The 14926-nt window shown below is 46.8% G+C and overlaps 1 protein-coding gene across 1 annotated transcript in view; it reads right to left on the bottom strand.

Annotated features, from left to right (window-relative positions):
• Positions 1-14926, bottom strand: part of arfgef2 (ADP-ribosylation factor guanine nucleotide-exchange factor 2 (brefeldin A-inhibited)) — a 29800-nt gene that overhangs the window by 2563 nt on the left and 12311 nt on the right. The window contains exons 13-38 of the mRNA XM_061258367.1: positions 14735-14843; positions 14294-14483; positions 13927-14038; positions 13544-13749; positions 12987-13071; positions 12692-12863; positions 12095-12246; positions 11274-11402; positions 10980-11138; positions 10389-10536; positions 9851-9947; positions 8505-8545; positions 8213-8382; positions 7910-8061; positions 7170-7342; positions 6551-6711; positions 5626-5756; positions 5392-5521; positions 5138-5273; positions 4380-4518; positions 4093-4150; positions 3641-3755; positions 3087-3226; positions 2417-2603; positions 1864-2002; positions 1523-1640 (exon numbers count right to left, since the gene is read on the bottom strand). Of these exons, the coding sequence (XP_061114351.1) occupies positions 1523-1640; positions 1864-2002; positions 2417-2603; positions 3087-3226; positions 3641-3755; positions 4093-4150; positions 4380-4518; positions 5138-5273; positions 5392-5521; positions 5626-5756; positions 6551-6711; positions 7170-7342; positions 7910-8061; positions 8213-8382; positions 8505-8545; positions 9851-9947; positions 10389-10536; positions 10980-11138; positions 11274-11402; positions 12095-12246; positions 12692-12863; positions 12987-13071; positions 13544-13749; positions 13927-14038; positions 14294-14483; positions 14735-14843 (3549 nt within the window). The remainder of the gene's footprint in view (positions 1-1522; positions 1641-1863; positions 2003-2416; positions 2604-3086; positions 3227-3640; positions 3756-4092; positions 4151-4379; positions 4519-5137; positions 5274-5391; positions 5522-5625; positions 5757-6550; positions 6712-7169; positions 7343-7909; positions 8062-8212; positions 8383-8504; positions 8546-9850; positions 9948-10388; positions 10537-10979; positions 11139-11273; positions 11403-12094; positions 12247-12691; positions 12864-12986; positions 13072-13543; positions 13750-13926; positions 14039-14293; positions 14484-14734; positions 14844-14926) is intronic.

Here is a 14926-nt window from a genome sequence, read left to right on the forward strand (position 1 = left end):
AAACAGGTGTGAATCAGGTGGCCCTTATTTAAGGATGAAGCCAGCACATGTTTGCATGCATTTCTCTCTGAAAACCTGAGAAAAATGGGTCGTTCCAGACATTGTTCAAAAGAACAGCGTACTTTGATTAAAACGGATTGGAGAGGGAAAAACGTATAAAGAAGTGCAGAAAATAATAGGCTACTCGGCTAAAATGATCTCCAATGCTTTAAAATGGAAAGCAAAACCAGAGAGACGTGGAAGAAAACGAAAGACTACCATTCGAATGGAACAAAGAATAGCCAGAATGGCAAAGACTCAGCCAATGATCAGCTCCAGGGTGATCAAAGACAGTCTGAAGTTACCGGTGAGTACTGTGACAATTAGAACTCGCCTGTGTGAAGCTAATCTATCGGCAAGAAGCCCCCGCAAAGTCCCACTGTTAAAAAAAAAAAAAAAGACACGTGCTGAAGAGGATACAATTCGCCAAAGAACACATCAACTGGCCTAAAGAGAAATGGAGAAACATTTTGTGGACTGATTTAAGTAAGATTGTTCTTTTTGGGTCCAAGGGACGCAGGCAGTTTGTCAGACGACCACCAAACACTGAATTCAAGCCACAGTACACTCTGAAGACAGTGAAGCATGGTGGTGCAAGCATCATGATATGGGGATGTTTCTCTTACTATGGTGTCGGGCCTATTTACCGCATACAAGGGATCATGGATCAGTTTGTCTATATCAAAATACTTGAAGAGGTCATGTTGCCTTATGCCGAAGAGGAAATGCCCTTGAAATGGGTGTTTCAACAAGACAACGACCCCAAACACACCAGTAAGCGAGCAGCATCTTGGTTCCAGACCAACAAAATTAAAGTTATGGAGTGGCCAGCCCAATCCCCGGACATTAATCCGATTGAAAACTTGTGGGGTGACATCAAAAATGCTGTTTCTGAGGCAAAACCAAGAAATGCAGAGGAATTGCGGAATGTTGTCAAATCATCCTGGGCTGAAATACCTGTTCATAGGTGCCAGAAGTTGGTCGATTCCATGCAACACAGATGTGAAGCAGTTCTCAGGAACCATAGTTATACAACTAAATATTAGTTTAGTGATTCACAGGAATGCTAAATCCTGAAGATTTTTCAGTTTATACAGTAAATATTTGAGTTTGTAAAGAAAAATGCAGACACTGCTATTTTTTTTGACCAGCCCAATATTCATTTTTCTTCATTTTCTGTAAAGTAATTAAAAAATGGACACATTTTTCTTCATGTTTTGATTTAGGATATAATGTGCAGTGTTCCCAATGCATCAAAATAAAAACTATTATCAGGATTTTGAGCTTTACTCACGTTTTTAAACGCACTGCTATTATTTTGAACACAACTGTACTTGTACCTGACCTGTGTTTGTATTTGTCCCAATGATCTTCAGTATGCACTGACTACTTTGCCTTGGATAAAACTGTAGAGGAATATTTTACTCTCTAACAAGTGTATCACGTCTACCATGAGCCTGAATAAGGCACAGGTGAAGGCTACCTTGGTGTCGGGGAGCCGGAGGGTCTTGGTGAGCAGCAGCAGGAGGAGGCTGGTCCAGGCCTCGCGGTGACTCTCAGAGGTCAGGCTGATAAAATAGGCCAAGGCCTCACTGCACACCCTGCGGGGGAAAAAAGAGAAGAAAGAAAATAACGCTGTTTCAGGGAACAGCATTCTTCTAACTGTACATGTGCACTGCCTTCCCTTTCATGTGCCAAATGAATGAGCTTTACAGATACATCATCAGCTTACATAAGGGTGCATTAGTGCTAAACTTATACAGGGAAGGAGTGTTCAGTAAGCGTGACCCAGCTCCTCTGCCCCTCTCCCCAGCCCTGGCTTACAGCAGCAGGCGGGTCTGGATGTCGGGCCAGGAGGCCTGCAGCTGCTGGTCGGAGTACATGCGGAACAGGATTCTCAGGCAGCAGGCCAGGCTGCTCGTCTCCTGTTTCAGAAGGTTGGGCTTTGACTTCCCCTTGAACCCTAAGAACGTTCCAAAAGTCAAGAGTCAGTTCATCAGTTCATCTCTCAACTCAGATTTAATGTTTGTTTTTCTACAGTGACGATTAGACCAAAGAATGTACCGAGACCACAGCATAAAATGAGTTTCACTGCTAATCATAATCCCTTCCCAGCCCATCCCCGATTATAACTCGCTGTTCAATTGTAATATACAATAGTTTAGCAAAAGAGTATCAATACTGCCTTCAGGCCAAACCAACAACAACATCCGTTCATCCACATTGGATTTTTGTGAAATATTTACAAAGAAAATTGTAACTGCAACAAACTTCCACTTCCTGCACGTGTGGTCAAACACACAGTTCCACCAGAAAGTGTGGGCCTGTTGATTCCAGTGTGAATGAGCAGACAGACTGGTGTTGAGAGAGAGCTGACCTGCTCTCCACAGGGCAGTCCGCTGCTCGTTGTTGGAGTTGAAGTCGCGGGCGAAGGCGTGAGACTCCAGCAGGCAGTCCAGCAGCTTGAAGAGGTGAGGAGGGGACAGGTGCTTGTACATGCCCTGCTCTCCTGCTCCGCCCACAGCGGCGCCCGTCTCTCCCCCCGCCTCCTCTAGCATGTCCCTCTGCAACACAGACCGAAACGCTTAACAAGACGCAAACGGCTGATCGGCCAGAGTGAGGGCGAGTGGGCAACGGGTTGTCCCGTCTGCAGGTAGTGAAGAGCAGGCTAAGCCTCATAAACCATTAAATATGTGTGTGTGTGCCATGCACAGCGATACATCAATTCAATCTCTGCACTAAAACACTTAACTGAACCAGAGGGCAATTGATAGCATGTCATAACTGCCAGTTCCACCTCTAGACAATACCTGCAGCAAAAGAGTTATCAATTCTGCACTTGCATACATGTGCAAGAAGGTACCAAAGTAATGAGATAATTGGCAACAGCGTGTAAAGCTAGTTTCACTCTTTTACGGTGCACTTAATTTCAATTCTCCAAGCTTAATCCAGCAGCACTGACCTGCTGAACATGCCCTGTGTCTTGTTCCAGAGGAGGACACACTGAGACAGAAGCATCATCTCACTGGGGTCTCTGAGCAGCATACCTGGGCAGCAGCCATGTTGTCCGCGTCCTCCTTCTTGCTGGTTGCCGGGTAGAACACAATGTTGTCGATGGTCTGGATCAGCTCCAGCTGCACCACGCATTTTATCAGCAGGCAGGCAAACAGCTTCTGGTCTGAAATTTCTGACGTACAAAAAAGGGTCATTCAATAAAAATGGCACACAGCAGCAGGCATGCCTTGTACGCAAGGACAAACAATCCAAATTCAGGTTTATGATTTACCCAGGTCAATAATGCCAATAATGGCAACGTGTTCATTCTACAGCAGGGGTACTCAAATCTCCAATAGCACTGTGGACTTTCATTGTTCCCTAATCTTCTCTAATCTGGACTGAGTTAAACCTGGGACATCAGGGCATCAATTGATCAATTAACGATCATGTAGAACAGAAGATCAGCAGTACTATTGGCCTGGAGAGCCAGATTTCAGCACTCCTGTACTGTGTCTGACCACATCACCCACTTCAGGGCAGAGCTTTCATAGTCATTAGCCTCACATAACATCACTGTAGGGAGACAGCAGAAGGGTGAACTCACTAGCGTAAGACTTCCCTCTCCAGGCCTCATCGCTGGCGTTGGACATCTGACTCTGCCCTCGCTCAGACAAGGTCTTCTCAAAGCTGCTCTGAGACTGGGAGTCCATCTCCACATCCTGCACACACAGCACAGTCAGGTGAGAGTGCAGAGACCAGGGCTAAAGCACTGAGCAGTGACACGGCCAGGTGTGGGCACAGTCACAGAAAGAAAGTAACGGTTTAAAATGGCCACAATGACAAAGGCACAAAGATGTGTGAGGAAGCACAGTCGGATAGGTACAGCGTCAAAGATTGAAAGAACCACCGTCAAACACATGTAGGGAGAAATAAACCCAGTAGCGCAGGCATTAAATGAGATGGGCAGTCCCACATGCTGGAACTGAAGGCACATAAAGGTCTGAGTGTCACAGAGTCAGCTCTGGTGTTTGGGAACACTGGATTCTTCATGCTCACCATGTGTTTACTGTCTCCGGTCTCCTCCTCCTGGCTGGCCGGCCGCCACGTCAGCAGGCTATGGAGAGGAGCAAACATCCTGTTTCCTAGGCTCTTTATTAACTTTCCCGACTCTTTACCACTTATATATAATGAAGCTGTTTACATTAAAAAAATAATGATTATAATCAGATTGATTATAGGCTTCGACTAACTATGCTGTAAATATATGCCATCTACTAGTGCAATTAGCCAGGAACATATGAATGAGTGTCAGTGCTGTCAGGTTAAGAAGGCAGTGTGCTCACGCATGTGGGCTGGTGTTCTGGAATATCTCCAGCATGCAGGAGCAGGTGATGTCCCAGACGTCCGGGCTGAACTTCTCCCCATTCAGAATCACCAGGTTCTCCAGGCAGTTGGTCCCTGACCGAGCCAGCTGTTCATTATCTGAAACAACAACCCTGCAGGTGTCACATCCAATACAGTCCCCAGTAATTCAGCCCTGTGCGTGTCACGTCCTCTAATGCCCTCTAATACAGCCCTGTAGAGTCACACTCTATAATGTCCCCCAGTAATTCAGCCATGTGGATGCCACACCCACTAATGTCCCCTGTAATACAGCCCAGTAGGTGTCACATCCTTTACAGCCCCCTGTAATGCAGCCCTGTGGGTGTCACACCCTATAATTCCCCTGTAAAACAGCCCTCTAGGTGTTATACCTTTTACCGCTGCTTGTAATATAGCCCAGTGGGTGTCACAACCTCTACTGCTCCCCAGTAATGAAACCCTGTTAGTATCACACTTAGTGTTCCATCTCTGCAACACCATGGGGTCAAACTCTTTCATACTTAAACAACACAAAGCTACTGACAGTATCTTCCACGAAATGTTAAAATAATACTCTGAAGGGGATGCCTTCACCACAAAGTTCACCACAAAGATTCAAAGACATACTTGAAGCCTTCATATATATCCATCAAAACATAATATTTATAATGTGGTGGGCTGAGTTCTGCCTGATTGTGTACAATAGGGGTTTGTTGAGGGGCAGGGTGCAGAGGCCCACCTTGTCGGACACACCACTGCAGCTGAGTGAAGAGGTCAGCCAGCAGGACCTCACTGAGGGGCTCGTAGAACTGAGTGAAGACGTCACAGATGGCGTACAGCGCATGGTTGCAGGTCGTGGTCATCCACTCCGTTTTCTACCGGCCCACAAGAAAGCTTTATGTGAGGGACTTTAAAGTGAAGGGTTGCGATGGTGTGAATTACTACAGAATGTACTGTCAGTCTATGGGGAGAATTGCAGCCCCGTCCACCAACCTCAGTCTGCTGCTCGGGAAGCTTCATGTTGTCGAAGATGCGAAAGATGATGCGGAACAAGTCATGCCACCAGTGCTTCTCAAACGTGTGTCCGTAGCTCTTCATGATCTCGAACATCACCGTAAGACCCCTGAGATTCACAGAGAGAACACGCAAACACATCATTATCACCACAATAATATGGGGAGGATTCATAATGCAGGTTTACTGAGAACTACAGGCCAGTTCGCCTACCTAGTGCGCACATCGAGCTTGCAGCGGTTGATGATGCAGGACAGCTCAAAGAGGATGGGGAACCAGCCTCGAACCCACACCCGATCCCCCGGGGCCACGTTCATGTCATCACTCGTGTATTCCCTCAGGGCCTGCGAGAGAAAGACAGTGTGTGAGTGCCATTTACTGACCATGTAACATGTATCTTTTTAAAATGGTTGTGACTAAACGCATCTGCCAAATTGGGAATGCCCCTTTTGTGTGTCTGTAAGCCCAAGGGCATTGATTAGATTCACTGTTAAGTGATTTGACCTCACATTTACGAATAACTTTAGGTTTTTCCTCCCTGGGTGTCGTACATGAATTGAGATGGCGGAACAGATTTATTGGAAAATTAGTATGAAAAATAGATGTGCAGATTAAAAATCTGGTCCCAGTACTATACTCTTAGTGCTCACAATAGAGAGACCATCCTTGTCCTGACATAATTAAGTCTGACTTCTTAGCTGAAAGACAGCGTCTCTTACAAGCAGTTTCTACATGCCATTACATAACTTGGTCCTGAGGGGGAAAAGTCCACTAATGGCCCATTACAGCAACATCAAGCCATATTCTGCCTTTCAATGGGGGATCCAATCTCCTGGGCTAGCCTGAACCACTTTGGTTTCAAATGGCTACTGGGTCGTACAGCTTCTGGCTACTGGGACGCAATGCTGAACAATGTTTAACAAAAGGAGCTTGTTCTGCCCGAAATGAAGGCTTCACATTGTTCTACCTCCAGTATCACAGAAATGCAAAGAAACACATTTGGTCTGTTCATAAATCAGTATCAATATTCATATTTCTAGGAACAACAAATACATCTGAATAAATGATAATGTAGCCCAGAGTTCAAGCTAGTGAAAGAGCTGATTTATCAGGTGTAACGCTGTCAAACAGGACTCACCTGTGGTCGTTCGGACACATATTTGGCGCAGTGGCGTATGAGTCTAATGGCCTCCATGCTGGTGTCAGGGAATGCAGCATTGCACACAAACTCAGACAGGCACTTCACCGCATCCTGGAAGGAGTCAATGGCAGCTGCAAAATGTGCCTGGAAGGTGTTCACTGGGAGACAGAGCGAGGGAAAGGGCAAGGAGTGAGGGAAGAAGGGACAGGAGCGATAAAAGTAGGAGAGTATGAGGAAAAGCGTGAGTTTAGATCACAGCATAAACAAATGTAACCCCTTCAATAGATTTTACTCCAAGCAGCATCCTTCCCATTGAAATTAAGTCATTTGTAGCCCACAGTTTGTTCTGGTATTCAATTTCTTTATCAGAAAGTACACATTCTACCATTTTGGGGGCATTCATAAGGCTCTTGATCAGGTGTCTGAAAGCACAGCCCTCTCGACCTTCTGAGGGCAGAAACAGAGCTGATCTCTGCTGCTCCGCTGCTCTGAGGGCAGAAACAGAGCTGATCTCTGCTGCTCCGCTGCTCTGAGGGCAGAAACAGAGCTGATCTCTGCTGCTCCGCTGCTCTGAGGGCAGAAACAGAGCTGATCTCTGCGCGCTCGCGGCACTCACTGACGATGTGTCCTGTGGTCTGGAAGGCCAGCTCCACGATGGGCTCCTCCAGGTCGGAGGCAGCCTGGTGAAACACAGAGAAGATGTTCTTCCAGCCGGAGCGGATGTTGGCTGCCTGGGAGTTCACCATCTGAGCCACACAGCGGATCACCATATCCCTGATTGTGGGTGACCTGGGTGAAAGAAGTGGAAACAGGCCAAGTTAAAGGCTGCAAGGTTCCCTGGACGATGAATACTCATACAGGAATACGGTGCTGTATTCACCACCGCTATCATTAGGAGCACACACAGGTCCAGGGGTTAGAATGTAATGGTCCTACTGTGCGTTTATTCCACCCATGAACTCAGCCAGCTGAATTAGGCAGGTTCTATCTCCAGCTGAATTAGGCAGGTTCTATCTCCAGCTGAATTAGGCAGGTTCTACCTCCTGGCTGAAGAATTGTGCCAATTAGAAAAACAAGGTGACTGGAGCAAGATACTGGACCAGGATTTTTCACCTACATGAGGCTGCGACGCTCATTTAATGCGTTTATCATTCAAAATAATTATATCAGGGAATAATTATCAGATATTACCTGAAACAATATGTACGACATGTATGGTAAATATTAAGTACCACCTAATTATTTTGTAGAGATCATTTATTTTCAGAGATCATTCCACATCTGAATGAATGACATTAATAGCATCAAATAACTCTTTTGACCTCTCCCTCGTCCTCCATGCTCCATTCTCTCTACCTGTTCTTCTTCATGATGTGCTCAAATGGCCGTAGGAAGTCCTTCTGGAAGCGGAAGTTTGCCAGCTCTCCTTTTTCCAGAAACTTCATAGACAGCTGCCGCAGGGAGTCCACTGCAAAGATGGCCACGTCCTTGTTGGGGTTACAGCCCACCTGTGGAGAGAGGCAAAGGATGTTGAGATTAATCCGAAGTGAAACTAAAATGGCTTTCATCCAATATCTCTCCAAGAGAGCACTCTTCTGCACTCATTTGATGGTCTGTTCTATGGGCAGCTTTGGTTTGGGCTGGGAGTAGCCTGCACACCTTGTTGAAGTGGTCTCCAATAACCTGCCAGATTCGGGACCACTGCAGGCGGATACGGTTCATGTTGTAGTAGGAGATCTCCACTATCTTCTGCAGGCTGAACATGCGTGGCTGGTGTGGAGAAGCCAGCTCGTCCATCGACACCGCACACAACCAGCGCACAAAGTCAACTGCAACACAGGACAACAATTTAACAATCACATCAGTCAGGAGAAGGATAGTATTGTAGAAAGAGAGTAGCACAGAAATTAACATATCCATGAAAACAAATAGAGTGCATGGACATACACACCTATTGCATTCCCGTCCAGCCGGGTGGAACCAGTGAAGATTCTAAAAAAAGAATCACAAAACATTATTCAGAGCAAAATCAGCGTGGATGTCACAACCCACAAGCTTAATGCCACCGAATATAAACAAACCAAAATACAGTATACTGTATACGGACTGATGTGTACGCTGTTATATACTTCTCCTTTGTTTTGAAATCTGAACCAGACATATCTCCACCATCTAGAGCAGGAGTAATTATGCACATATTATTAATATAATCTTAGAAATGAAATTAGAATGAGTACCAACAAAACAACCATTATATCCTCTGACACAGTGAATGGAAGAAATTGCGAGAATACCGTAAATCCTCAAATTGTGGCCGGGGTCTTTTATTTACTTAGGCTGCACAAAGCACAGGCCTTTATTTGGGGCAGGCTTGTACTCGAGGCAGGACTTTATTTCTTATTAGGCTTCTGTTGTAGAATTTTATTCTTAGAAATAAAGTAAAAGGCTACACTTAAAGTGGGCCAACACTGTTCAACACTTCCTGTAACCGTTCAGAAATCAATTAGTGTAGGCTAATCAGGAACACCGTTTGGTAAGTCATAGTGTCAGTCTTAACAGACTTAGTTTATTGCAAATATTCTCAAACACAGTAAATCACATGCAAGTCCAGAATCCATAAAATAACAACTTGCCAGACACGCCTTCATGAACAATAACAAATTAGCGTAGATAACAGCAAGTTAAGGATCTTTTTTTCCTAAAGTGCGTTTTATTGTGAGACATGCGTTTCGTTTGGAGCAGAGACATGCGTTTCGTTTGGAGCAGCATACCGGTAGGCTATCAAAAGATTTTCGCTTTGGTTTGGGATTTAATTTACTTTTGGACTGTTTGATTCTATTGCTAAATGTTGGGACTGATGGGCACTGAAATCTGGGGGGTATTTGATGGTTCACTGTTAAGTTTTATGTAGTTGAAAGAGTGTCGGGATTTCCACCCGTCTGTTTATTGTGAGCCAAGGCAGCCGCTTTCATTAATTCATTGAATGTGCGCTGTGCTGTAAATACATGGAAACCTTATTGCGTATCCAAGTAGCCTAAATTGAGTTAATTTTTAATTTTGCCTGATAGCCCTACTGGTAGGCAGTATTGTATTTGGGGGCCGGCCTTTATTTGTCCGAATCGACCACGCCCACAGCTATTATCCGAGGCCCGGCTTCAAATAGAATCCCGGACACAATTTGAGGATTTACTGTATGCAGAAATGTGAGCCATGGCACTATCGTACCACTGAGCACCTGGGGTTGAAGCAGGTGGGCACACTGCCCAGCGGGGAAAAACAAACAGAAGGTTGTGTTACCTGTCCACTGCCACCACCACGCTCTGAGAGCTCGTCTCTCCAACAGACTCCTGGATATGGGCCATCTGCTTCCTGTCTGGCCCCCCCACCAAAGTACCTGGGATCATATGCAAACACATCTGTTTTCCACTCAGCTCAGTGACTACACCACCCTCTCAAACCACTCACTGCAATGTGCTGGGAAAATAACAGCACACACATTTACCTGACTTTAAGAAGCTCTAGTACTGCCTAGAGAGTGTGCTAGCCTTTGTATCTGTGGAAACTACTATGAAAATATAATAAGCTGAAATATAGAAGTTTGTTTTCAAACATGTTGCATTGTATTCTTTATGCGTGTTCACCACTAATTACCTATCCACAAACTCATCATTAATGAGAGGTATTAGACTGTACAGAAGATTATACGTCTGTTATACCTGCATCTTGAAACAAAGATCCTTTATTTCAACAAATATGCACAACACATCACAGGTAAGTCTTAGTATCCTTAGCTGTGTGCTTCACAGTATTTGACTGTCATTCTGTAGTGACCTACCTAGGCCCAGTGGCATAAACTCCTCTCCCCCTGTGGGGAAGCCCTTGATCCCAGACTCCCTGTCCCGCCCCACCCCGGAGATGTAGCGCGTCTTCACCCCTGTCCCAATCAGCTGTGCCAGCTCCAGCTGGCTGATACACCGCAGAATCTGCAGAGCAGAGGTGAAAGGTCAGAGGTCAAATGCATGTGAAAGACCCGCTCCGTGCACCACTGCTGAGCTCAGCCATGATTCACACTGCACACATTAACACACTGAGGAGTGCAGTTCTCTGCTCTGCGGTAACAGCAGCAGTTTGCCTAAACACAACCCTATTCTGCATGAACTCAGGAGACACCTGCAGGTGACTCCCTGAAACTGGGTTTGGCTGGGCAGGATGTGCATTTTCCTCCATGTGCCGTAGAGTCACAGCACATATAATGCAAATATTAACCTCGCGTTTTCTTTCCAAGTTGAAATAAGATACACCCTGAATCAAAACAACATTATAACCGAAATTGTTGTGTCTACAATAGGTGCCCTTAAATATTAACACAAAAAAACAACAACAAGGAAGCCAGAAGAGGGGAGGTGGACATGTGGAGCTTGCCCACCTCGTGCCAGGAGTTTCCCAGGTAGTTGCCATCGGTGTGGGCCACTGTGATGAGGGTCTTAATGGTGTCAATGTTCTTCTGCTTCATCTCCGTAATGCTGGAGCTGGCAGTCAGCAGGGTGAAGCGCGCCAGAGCCTGGATATATGCATCCCTTTCCAGCTACAGACACAGAGACACAGAGACGGTTAAGGACAGAGACTGAGAGTGTGTGTATAATGTGGACATATAATGAACACAGGGGGATGGTGTGTATGCACTCGTGGAGATGGAGGAGCGGACAGGCCACACACTGACCTGCATGCTGAAGATGCAGGCGATCCTGATAGCACAGCGAATGCCCTCCAGACACAGAGAGGCCACCTCCTGGTCGTCACAGTCCTGCAGACCCACGCTGAAGGCTGCCAGTAAGGGTGTCCAGGCCAGCTGCAACAGACACCACAGACGTCACCAGTGACTCCCTCACCTCGGGAGATCACACTACAAGCACTCGTCTCTGCTGGTTCCAGACACATCTCCGGTGTCTGAGAGGCCTAAGCTTTAGCCAGGGCACCTGGCTTGCAACACCAAAGCACCACACATACATGACATCTCACCCTACAACCCCATTCTTTGCGGCGTTCATTTAAAAGTACATTTTGAACACTGGACTGTCCTGTGAGTTTGGGAAAGCAAAGGCTTGGGCAGAGTGCAGATGGACAATCAGACCCTGGAAAGAGCCCCTGGAGCTCCTGGCCCCAGCCTGCTGTAGGGGGGTGAGGGTGTGACTCCATGGGATGCATACCCACACATTGGGCTAGTGCTTCAGCTCAATGTGCCACCCAGGAGGATAAACCCTCCCACAGTGAAGGGACAGGACACTCTCTTTCTTCAATATAGCAGCGCTATGCTTCTACGCAGTCCCTAACACATTTAATACTCTTGGGCAGTTGTAAATATGAATACGACTTTAGTGTATTCTGTCACACATTTTGTGTAAGAATTCACATTTTCCCTTTATTATTTTATTTTGTAGCCAAATGAAGATGATGAGATGGTAAGAAATTGATGGTTCTGTTATGCAAACGAACACTGGTGCAAACAAACACTGCAGTGAGCATGCTGACGCAGTCCCGCACCTTAAACATGGGCCGCACGTGCTCCAGGTGGGTGGCGCTGAAGAAGGGCGCCTGGGCGTGGCTCACAGCCTCCATCAGGGCCTTGGCCGTCTTGGCCATCTGCTCCATCTCCACGTTGTAGAGCAGGCGTCTCTGCTTCTCACTGGCCACACCTTGCCCATTCACACACACACACACACACACACACACACACACACACACACACACACACACACACACACACACACACACACACACACACACACACACACACACACACACACACACACACACACACACACACACACACCATTTCCATTAGAGTCTTGTTAAACTTTTATTGGTGGCAGAATTCAGGAAAATAAGACAGCTTATTTAGACTGATTGTGTGAGCATATTATCATCCCCAGTGTCATTAAACCTAATGGGTAGGGCTGCAATGCAGCAGACTAACTGCATTTAAGAATGCTCATGCTAAACTACCAGCTCCAATGGGAAGCACTGCCACAGCAGGTGCAGCCATCATTCTCTCAATGTGTAGAACGTACATGAACGGTAACACAAGCACGCACGCACGCCACTGAGTGTGTTCAGAATAATGCCCACGCTCTCACTCACTCTGCTTGCTGGACTTGGGCGTGATGGAGTGCTCCTTGCTCTCCTTCATGGCGATCTTCTTGCCTGCGATCTCGTCATAGATGGAGGACAGGTACTCCTCCGGCAGGTCCTTGCTGTCGTTGATCCCGTGGTTCATTTTGATGTACTGCTCCTTCGTCATTTTGTTCTTCACCTGTGCGGGGGTTGGGTTCGCATGATATGAGAAAGAGAAATTGGTAGTTGGATGAGAAAAGGGTTATGAGAACAGTGAAATGGGGATTAGAGGAGGAATGGAGAAGCAAGTGGAAGACCCTACCTGAGGGCTGTGCAGGTCTGTGGTGAGCATGATGATGGAGTAGGCCAGTACGTAGGCCGTGTCTGCGCTGGCGAAGAGCGTCTCTCTGCAAGGAGACAGGGGCTTAGTCAGCACTCTCATGTACATCTGCTCGTATGAAAACCTCATCCATTACAGTCATCACACTTCAGCACTCATGTACATCTGCTGATATGAAAACCTCATCCATTACAGTCATCACACTTCAGCACTCAAACGTGCATCTGCTCGTATGAAAACCTCATCCATTACGGAAAGGTTCAGGAATATTATCCCTCATCCTCACACATACAGCAGAGCAGCTGTAGTACTGTCTTAACAATGCAAACCTTGACACTGCAAGACCAATAGCTGAGCACACAAATCTTCTCTAAGGCTACATAATGCCCCAGAGGATGTGACCATGCTGAATATTAGTTTTGTTGAACTCCATGCATTTTCTGATAAATATAAGGCGAAGCATCGATAGGACTGTTCCTGAGAGAGTCCTCTAGTGCACTCGAAAGAACAGAAGCGCAATGCGGCACTGCAGTCCTCACCCTTGGTTACACTCCAGGTATCTGGCAGCGAACTTCTCCATGAGCCTGTCAATCTTCTGCGCTTCGCCTGGCAGCCGGAAGCCCTCCAGGAACGCCCGGAGGGCGGACACAAAGTCCCGCCCACAGAAATCCAGCTGGTCCACGTAGCAGTACATGACCTCCTTGTTGAAGCGGACATTCTCCCCCAGAAACTCACCGACCTGCGTCTGTGGGGAAGGAGGACCATGCATGTTACCCCGTTAAGAGAATTCTAAGGTGCAGAATAGTTCCTGGAGCCCGACTGTATGGTTTAAGGGGAAAATCTCCACAAGGCTCCACAAAATCTCCACAAAGCGTGTCTCACAGAGGCAGCCAGAGTGAGTGGCAGTCAGTGGGAAGCTCACCGTGTCGAGTCGTTCCTCCTGATGCAGGAACTGGGCAATGTCTTCTGCCGAGACTCCCAGCATGCCCTGCTCCTGCAGGTACTGAACGCCCCGCTTTGGTTTCTTGTTAAATCTGCAACAGGAAGGAGTAGGACACGAACATGTTGGCAAAAATATTTTACATATTTTACAAAACTACTGCACCAATGAGCACAAAGCTGGAGGCTTGAGAGTCTTCATTATTACTAAAATCAGTCACTATGAGAGGGACTTGAATAACTGCAGTTGAATGTGTTTACTCATTTTCATTCAGTTATTTACAACATGGAGCAGCTGTAGCTGGCTACTTGTTGAATTTAAACAAGATGGTGGACAGAAGCGGACTCACAGCACGATGCCGTGCTCGATGATCTCCTTCTGCTGCTTGATGACCTCGTACTGCTCCGGGTGGTCAGGCTGGGAGGTCTGGTACCCTGAGGACACGGTGGAGTCCAGGGAGCTGGCACTGTCCCTGCGGGAGGCCAGGTGGTCCGACAGCCTCCCCTCCATGCCCTCCACCTCCGCCGGCCTCTCCTGACCTGGGAAACACACAGGGCTGATCGTGAGTGCATGAGTACACACACATACACACACACACACACACACACACACACATACACACAGCCTAAAGCCCTCACCAAGGTTGGCCAGTATACACAGACACAGAAGACACAAACAGGGCTTCTAGTGAGCACATGCGTGAGCACACACACACACACACACACACACAGACACACAGACACATCTACATAGATGGACACACAGTAACTAAACAGTCTAAAGCTCTCACCAAGGTTGGCCTGTAGATTGGGGTTGACATAAAGGTCTTTGCTCCACTCCACCATGCATTTCAGGATTGACACAAGGCATTCCAGACCTTTCTTTCGCAAGCTCAGCTCCTGTAAAACACACCCTTCTCCTGTTAATGGACACTTGCTCAATAGAGCCACACTCCACAACCAAAGATAGGACTACAGTGAGT

Source organism: Conger conger, chromosome 10 (genome assembly GCF_963514075.1).
Source record: "Conger conger chromosome 10, fConCon1.1, whole genome shotgun sequence".
Classification (NCBI taxonomy): Eukaryota; Metazoa; Chordata; class Actinopteri; order Anguilliformes; family Congridae; genus Conger; species Conger conger.